A 9,468-nucleotide genomic window follows, 5' to 3' on the forward strand; every position below is an offset into this window, starting at 1 on the left:
CACAGCGATTAAAAATGCATATTTATATCATTTCACTTTGATAAAAAAAAAAACAGTCTTTCTCCACACGCTATTTCTCTGAGAAACTTTTGGAATCTTTTTATTTTTATTTTAAAGGCAATCTTTGTCATCATGTTATTGTTTTGCTCTAGTATGACATTCACTCAAAGGGTCTTTAAAATGAGTTCACTTCACTTCAGACAGCGTTTAACTGTCGTTCCCCTTTTATTTCATCTACAATCCGAAACAGACGATTGTAAATATGGCGGCGTTAGAGCGAGAAGCTATTCACGCTATTTCTCTGAGAAACTTTTGGAACCTTTTTATTTTTATTTTAAAGGCAATCTTTGTCATCATGTTATTGTTTTGCTCTAGTATGACATTCACTCAAAGGGTCTTTAAAATGAGTTCACTTCACTTCAGACAGCGTTTAACTGTCGTTCCCCTTTTATTTCATCTACAATCCGAAACAGACGATTGTAAATATGGCGGCGTTAGAGCGAGAAGCTATTCAGAAACAAATTCAACAAGATTGGGCCAATAGAGAATATGTAGAAATAATTACTGCAAGTATAAAGAAAATTGCCGACTTCTTAAATTCATTCGGTAAGTTTTTGAAACGAATGTTGATTTTGTAAAGATCCTGGATTTTTTTAAAACTTCTACGTACTCCTTTTCTTCCTATAGAATTATTTTGAGTATTATGTCTTAAAATATTCTCTTCATATAGCAAGTTGTTTGCAATTTATATTTATTACAAAGAAATATAAATTCTGCACTGAGATTATAGTAATTTTTAGTGGATACAAAACTGTGTGTTTTCGTTATTCAAATCAAAACTAAATCCAAGTAACGGAAGTTGCATTAATTATTTGAATATAGCTTCAGTCAGTCGTGTTTGAAGATGAGTTATTATTTGATGCAAACGTATCAAAGATTTGATTCATAGTTTAGGTGAACATCTTATGCTGAAGTAGTATTTTAAGAAACATTTATACAAGAGTTTATAAATTGTTTACTTGTGGATATTTTTACAATTTTAGTATCACTTTTATATGTGATATACTTTATATTATAGACTTGGTAGTCGATAGATTATAGAAGCGACTGTAGAAGCAAGTTGATACCGTTTTTTTACCCAATCACATGCTTTTATTCATTTTGTTGTATAACTTTTTACAAAATTGCTTAAACAAATCAGTGATGGATTGTGACATTGCATATGTATGCAAACATGTGAACACATCAATTAACCCTTTTATTCATTTAATATAGTATACTATACATACAACTTTATAAAAATATACTACCATTATAAAATAATTTTTAACTCAGTTTTTTAAACACATGACATTCTAGATTTTTTAATTTATTTTTTGATGTTTTTTATAGCGTAAAGAAGCTACCTATATACATTTTTTTTGCTTTTCTTCAAAAAAGCAATCTTGCCACGATAAGGGTTAAATTTAAGAGAAAAATGTTGCAAAAGATTATTTTATATACATGAGATATTCATAAGCTGAAGTTAGTTTTATTATATTTTATGGTGTATTGAATTCGTCTAAATTGTGAAAAATTCTTTAACTTGTTCTATCATTTTTACTGTTGCGTTCTTACATTTTGCAGCCTTTCTTATCTCATATAATTTGTTTTCTGAGTGTAAAATAGTTCCTTTGTTTCATTATAATTAAAAGAGTTCACTGTATATTTAAGGCCTTTAAATGCATGGAAACTAAAATAATATTATAAAGATTAATGTTGGAAATTAAATAAATGATTGTTATAGCACAAATTTCTTTTTTGTTACCAAGACTGAAACAGTTGTAAAAAAAGAATTAGTAATAATACAAGATGTATTTATCTTTTACGACATCACTTGTTATTTGGGTTATTATTTCTGTTATAATTCGCTCTTATATGATTCATTGTGATAGATTTAACACTTACTCTAAAACAGACTAGACAAAGATTTTAATGAATCATTTCAGCAGCTCATATATATTGACAGAGATGAAAAATTATAAAAACTCTTGTTTTCTTCTTGGATACAAATAAAAAAAAAGTGTTGCATGTTTTTTTAAAAAAAGATAAAGATAGCACTAATGTTTTAAGCATTTTTGTATTTGCAAGTTATACGCTGCTAAATTAATAAAAAAAAAAAATTAGGAGAAGATATTCATTATATACTTAAAGACACAATGCATATCAATTATTGTTAGTTTATAAACTAATAATTGTGTAAAATTTTCACTTTAAATGAAATAAGACATCTGTTAAGTATTTTTATCTTCTCTTTCATGCTTAGCAAAATTTGTTTGATATTTAGTTTTTTTAATAAAAATTCAACGCGTCTAAAATTTGTATTTTTATATTGTATTTTGTTGGATTCTTATAACTACAAGTATATTTTTGTTACATTCAGACAATATCTTTTATTCTCTGTGTTTAGTGGATAATTTTTTTATTAAAATTATCTGATATCTGAAAATAATGAGAATCATGAAATATAACTGTGTCTTTAAAATATTTAAATTTTTTAATTATTAAAATATGCAAATTTTTATTTTGTGATAATATATAATAAAAAGGGATTAAAAACAATTACTTTGTTTGCAGAATTATTATTTTTATAACAAAAAAATAAAGAAAAGATACAAAATGGGCTACTTATTGATTATAAATAATATATATAAAACTTGTCCTCTTGCTGAACTTTTGAATGATTTTCATATTTTAAAAACTGTATGTTTCAAGTTTATTACTTTTCTATATAATTAATATACAATGATAAAAATGTATTGCAATGAGATATAAAATGCAAATGAAATTTTTTTTCCCCCCATAACTTATCAGGTAACGAAAAAGATTGTTTGGAGAGTCCGCATTGTGAAACAAATTACTATTTTTATGCTTTCCTGTGTGAACTCTTATCATGACAATAATTTTAGAATATTCTACTGGTTATTTGTTAATTAAATGCTTTTGTTTTCTGATGCTATTGTGCTACTGGAAGGGTCTTTTTTAGAAATATAATTTAATGGGCTTAATTTTCATTTTGTTGGCTCTCGTATAAACCCACCTCAAAATACATTCTTTCCTGTAAGTTTAAACATGCTCTTTGTTTGTACTTATTTTTCACTTTTGGATGTGTTTAAATAAATATTGGTTGTTTCAATTTTATATGTAAAATTTTAATTCGATCTGTATGGAAACTTTCTTATTAAAAACGTTATTACTGTTGGACACTTTCTTAAAAAAAATCATAATTTTTATTAGTAAAAGGTCTTAATCTTTGAAAAATACAGATTTTCATACAACTCTAATGTTAAATATTCTTTGTAAATGAATTGTTTGGCATTTTTGGCTGTATAATTGAAGATTCTTCCATTTTTTTCTGAATGTATTCATTTCTACATATCTTATAATATTTGAATTCACACACACACACATGTGTGTGTGTGTGTAATAAACATAGGGACAAACTTTAATCATCTGATTTTTGTTATTATCATTTTTTTAATGAATTCTTAGCAGGATGATGAAAATTAAAATTTTCTGTTCATTAGGTACATTTAAGAAAAGTACTGACATGTTGTTACTGAAGTATTTGACTTGCCAATGGAATTTTTCTTCGGTTGCAACCTTCTCTTAGTAAAATATAAATCTTACCTTTTAAACTAAAGAAGAAATTCCTGTTAAGCTAAGCATAATTATTATAAAAAGGTTATTAATTCTTAAGAATCCTATGGAATTTCACAATTTGAATAGTTATTGTCCATAGTCTCCATCTGTTGTTGTTATTACCTATGGCACTTAGACAAGCCCACTCACAATGTTAGCGATTTAAGCTGAGTTTGTGTAGTAGCTTCTGAGGATAAAGGCCCCTGAGGGCAGAAGTCTGACTTTCAGCTCATATGAAGATGACACAACACACTCGCTTGCAAAACCCTTTTTGCAGGGGGGGGGTCTCTTTCACATACATTGCAGATAGAACAGAGATAAAGAACAACCATGCCCAAACCAGGAGCCCAGATCATGGAGAAGACGTGCTACTCCTAGGCCAAGGACTCCAGCATAATCTCCGTCTAAATTATGCTTTTTTAAATATTGAATACTTAAGTACTTTTGTTTGATTAGGGCATTTTATGTGCTTAAGATTTGCATAAAATTGCCCTTTTTTTTATTTTGTATTAAGTAAAGAATGGTTATATTTTAAAGTAACTTTTTTTGTAGTCTCTTCTAGTAATCATATTTTGTTGGATATTGCAATAAATAATAATCACAAGAAAAAGACTTAATTTAAAAAGTAATATCTCTACCCCCCCTTTTTTTTATCACCTGTTGAAAATGTGACATATAAGCAAAAAAGAAAACCAAATTTTAAATGTTGATGGCCAAGCTTTTTGCATTACAGGGCTCTTCCACACGCATTGAATTTTTCAGAAATTTTTTTACTGTTTAAAGACATCGACCATTTATATAACAACTCTCAATTACTTGTTGAAGAGTATTTATAATAGGATACTCTTTCAACAGTTGTTACAATATTTTCAATTTTAATCATCGTATTTCTTTAATATCTGTTTCTGTTCTCTTTTCAATACATCCAGCTTCAGCCTGTTCAAATTTCTTACTTATTTTGGTAATATATTAAATGCATACCATTAGCAATTTTTAAACTGAATTGCATGCCATTTTCAACATAGTTAATTGACTAATATAACATCTTTGGAGATTTTTTTCAATGATGATTGGCAGACTGCAATGAACATGACATCTTTGGTGATTAATCGCTGACATGCAATGAATACATAACTATCCCTATTTTTTTCAAACTAAGCCATTTCTGTAATCATTTTAGATGTTGAGATTCTCATGATGCAATTTAACTTTTACTGTAATTCCCAACCTGATTAACAAAATCAATTCTTCCTTACTTAAATATTTTTTTTTTGTTACTTCTTTTTTTTAATATCTTTTCTTATGTTTATTTGTGTGAATATTTTACTATGCATGTATGCAAGACATATAACAAACCCTATAATAATGCTTAAATTTAGATATGTCTTGCCGTTCCCGGCTTGCAACTCTGAATGAAAAATTAACATCGTTGGAAAGAAGGATTGATTATCTTGAAGCAAGGGTAAGTGAATTGTATATTTTGTTTTCAAGTGGAAATAGAAGGCAATTTTTAAAAATGTTATTTAGGTATTCTGAAAATATGTTCTAGAATATTTGTTTAAAAGTTTAAAAAAATACAAACAGTTTTATTTATATGTGAACTGTGAATTCGTCTTTTTATGAAAGTAAAACATTTTAATATAAATAATTATTCCAGTAAATTTCTAAACATTTTTAACAGGATTGTAACATATAGATGTAATGTATTCTATGAAACATATGGATGTAAATATAGATTAAAAATAATTCTATGAGTTGTACTATAAGTTTTTATATTACATCTAAAATTAAAATTTTCCCCCTCTTCCAGTTTTTGTATATATCAGCAATAGGATGGCCTATTCGATTTTATTTATTAAAATTGGTAGTATTATGAAACTTCAATTATGTTTAAAAAATGCTTTTACAAACATATATAACATTCAAAGACAAACGTCTGAATTTTATATACGTTTGGAAATCCCTTATATCTGTTAAAATTGTACATATCAAATAATCGAATTGTGATAAAAATTAAAGTCTATTGGTGATCTACAGAATACAGACCATTGAACTTACAGCTAATCAATTTGCATTGATATTCTTTGGATGCTGAATACATGAGTCTTGGGGCATTATTTAAATTTTATTTATTTAAGAATTAAGTGAAGTTTCAAAATTTTCAGACACGTTTTCACCAATAATTTCTGAAGGGATTAGCACTTAAAAATAATTTTTATATCATTTTAAAAATATATATTTCCAGAGATATCCTTTGAAATATTTTATGACAATTTATACAGTTTGATTGAAGTACTCATTAGCATTAATCACATGCTATTGGCAAATTTTGCCTTAACCCTTATGTTCATTTTATATAGTATACCATACATACAACTTTATAAAAATATACTACCACTATAAAATAATTTTTAACTTAGTTTTATTAAACACATGACATTTCCCCCTAAATATGTATGTTTATTATAAAATACACATGCCTAAATGTTTGTTCTTACACATTTTTATATATACATTTTTTTTTTTTTACTTCAAAAAAACAATCTTGCCACGATAAGGGTTAATCACACATCATTTGTGATTATTATCAAATTTTAGTTTAAATTAACATGGCTGCTTTTTTTACTGCTGTTGATTACATTAATCATCCCAATTTTGTTATTTTTTGTGATTAATCACTGGTATGGGGTTAATAACACAAATATCAATTTTTTAAGTCATCTTACACAGTTATGAGAGTGTGGATTAACAGGCAGGATGGGTTGTGTGTATTATTTACATCTTATAGTTGTATTACATCTGTTGTTTGTATATATTATTTACATCTTAAGGAATCTTGAAATTTGGTGATTGACTGGTTTATAGTTTGACTGCACTAATTCCCTCTATGTAATAATTTTTCTTTAATTTAGTTTAAAAATTTATTTGTGTAATGTATTTTGTAAGATATTATTCTTAGGGGGCTCTATTGGTTGTTTATAATTTTGAATCTGTTGGTTATTATTATTTTACTTAATTTATTATTATAACATTAAAATTGATTTTAACTATCTTTCAGCACTTTTATGAATAAATTTGATGTGTATATTTTTTATATCTATCTAAATCTTCTGATTTTTATATATTTTTTAAATACCAAGTAACTTCAAACAGTAATTTTATTTCAAGGTCACTATGCGTAGTATCATAAAATTATTTTCTGTGTATAATGAAATTTGTATATAAAAAAAAATTAAATTCCCTTATTCTTATAATGAACTCTATATAAATAAATGGAAATTTAAAGTATTTTTTAATGGAGTTTTAAATTCAAATAAGTTATTTTTTGAGTTTCATTTTATGCTTCACACTCCTAATGTCTTCTTTAGATATAAATTTCTTAGAGTTCTTACTCTTCATTTTTAACTGGCAATGCTAAGTGATAAACATATCAAAATTCAATTATTGTACACAATCACTTTAAAATTTTCTGCCTAGTGAGAGAAAAAATTATACTTACCTAATAACTAGTATCATTGCTTGATAATTTAAAGTTGCTGAATATTTTTTTACATAATGAAGTTCAAGTTAATCTTTTATATTTCTTCTCATTAGTAGTTATTTAATGATGATGTTTGTCTTTCTAGTTTATGAATATTAAATTACTATGTATTTATATATTATATACGGATAAAAATTATTCATACGTTTGCATTTCAATATTTTTCCATTATACTGGTGCAAATCACATCAAGCAATAACACAGTTGCGGCGATATTCCGTTTGCCATTGGTTACATCATTATTGGCGACTTTGTCGCCTGCGCCGGTATTATGAAAAAGCACCTGAATTTCTTATAGATATTTTTTTTTTATGTGTGCTGCATGTCTATATTTTGTATACAGAATAACAATTATTTTAGTATTCTAACAGTTAAATATAAGGGATTAACTCAAACATTCAGCATGCATGTTTTGTGTAAAATTCAATTCTTAATTTCTTATTGCAATAATTGTATTTAACTAACTAAAATTTAAATACTGTTTAATAGCAATAGCAAATAAGATTTCTTTTTTTTTTTTTTTTTTAATCTTAGTTGCCATAACTGTGTTATTACTATTAGCATATGAACCAACCAACTAGTTGCTGTAAGTGCCCAGTAAAAATAAATTGCAATTAACACAAGAAAAAAATATTTTTCTCTTTCAGGTCACTAAAGGTGAAACACTGACATAGCTGAATGCGTTAATTGAAGAAATTATGAAAACATATGTATATATTGTACAATGTAAAGCTTGTGTGCTTGTACGAATTTTTTGCATTTTCATATAGATTTGTGTGATAATAACTCATTAAATATTGCATTTTTTCTCTGAGTTCTTTATATTTTTCTTAATTTCTTATAAAACATACTTACCTTGTAAATCTTTTTCTTAAAAATAAGGTTTTGGTATAATTATTCATTTGAACTAAATTTACTTATAAACTTAAATGTTAAGTAATTTGTTAGGATATAAAAAGTGTATCATGCATTTCATTGGGAATTGTTTGTAAAAATATTAATTTGTTGTCTTTTATTCAAAATTATGAAATTATCTGCAAATAATGAAGTTGATCTCTGAAAGAAAATTAAGAAACATTAAATTTTGGCACATCTTTCGATGCAGTTTTAATAAAAATCTGGACTAAGTGGAATGAGAAAAATTCAATGGATATTTTTAAAGTATTTATATTAGTGCTTAAAAATCTAGAGGTATTTGTATTCATTTATGGGATGTATTGTGTTGTGTGTGTGTTTTTTTTTTCAATAATAAAATTTCTGTGAATGTCCATTAACTTTTCAGAAGGGAAGAAAGAAAAGATAAAGCACCGATTTGAAATCAGCGAAATTTATAAATGAAGTTAGGTTTTAATGAATTCTGAAACTCCTAAAAATAATTACTAGTATGAGAATCTTATATTGAAAATGTGTATTTTAATGACCACAAATGAAATTGCTCTTTTTCTAACCTTTGAGATGAAGATAATTTTTTTTATCTTTCTAAGCTAATGAAATTTATATTTCTTTTAGACAAAAATCAGTTCTACAAAGAATTTGATATTCTCCAGCAATAACAGTTTTAATAATAAAGGCATTTAATGAGTAAGATTCAAATAGATATCAGTAGGTGAACAGGTATGGTAATGAACTAATACATTTATTTTGAGACCTATTGACTTGAAAATATACTATCTTTGCATATTGTTTAGTATTATCCTGGTTAGGCAATGTTTTTGCCATTCAGCAGTTCATAAGAAATCTGTTTCATAGTACCTCTGAATGACTTGTTTAATTTCTTGGTATGTTTTTTGCAGAATCATTTACTGGAAGGTACCAGATAGGTCATATTGCTGTATGAAGAATTTCAGAAGGATAACAATCTTATCTACATCTTTAAAACCACTGAATGATTGCATTCAGTTATTTTAGATAATTGAGCAAAATGTATAGTGATAAATATTTCATTCAATTTGGAAACTTAGTTTTGCTATATGGAGTATTTTAATATGTATCCAACTTAATCATGACTAATCATAAATTACTATTGGGGAAACATTTATTATATATAATGATTCACAAGTATCTTGATTATTTCAATATCTTATTTTTTATCACTGCATTTAACTGCTTTTTGAAATAAGTTGCTGCAAATAGATTTGTAACAACCTGAAAAATTTGTCTATTAGATTTTATTGAGTTTTGAGTAAGCTGGATAATGTTCATGAATTTTCATATTTGAATGGCTTAAGAAATGCTACAAATTTAAG

General features: G+C 26.2%; 1 protein-coding gene across 1 annotated transcript; it reads left to right on the forward strand.

The window, feature by feature from the left end:
• The first annotated feature begins 444 nt into the window (after positions 1-444).
• LOC129989121 (probable protein BRICK1-B) lies at positions 445-8,036 on the forward strand. The gene is made up of 3 exons (XM_056097446.1): positions 445-606; positions 5,061-5,143; positions 7,870-8,036. The coding sequence occupies exons 1-3, from the start codon at positions 486-488 to the stop codon at positions 7,894-7,896; spliced, it is 231 nt and encodes a 76-aa protein (XP_055953421.1). The 5' UTR covers positions 445-485; the 3' UTR covers positions 7,897-8,036.
• The last annotated feature ends 1,432 nt before the right edge of the window (positions 8,037-9,468 follow it).

The sequence above is a fragment of the Argiope bruennichi genome, chromosome 10 (assembly GCF_947563725.1).
Source record: "Argiope bruennichi chromosome 10, qqArgBrue1.1, whole genome shotgun sequence".
Classification (NCBI taxonomy): Eukaryota; Metazoa; Arthropoda; class Arachnida; order Araneae; family Araneidae; genus Argiope; species Argiope bruennichi.

What these genes read in the sequence shown, in the direction of transcription:
- LOC129989121 (XM_056097446.1), top strand. Translation starts at nt 486, where the DNA reads ATGGCGGCGTTAGAGCGAGAAGCTATTCAGAAACAAATTCAACAAGAT. An exon ending in CGACTTCTTAAATTCATTCG is followed by an intron (nt 607 to 5,060) that starts GTAAGTTTTTGA and finishes GCTTAAATTTAG; the next exon opens with ATATGTCTTGCCGTTCCCGG. An exon ending in TTGATTATCTTGAAGCAAGG is followed by an intron (nt 5,144 to 7,869) that starts GTAAGTGAATTG and finishes TTTCTCTTTCAG; the next exon opens with GTCACTAAAGGTGAAACACT.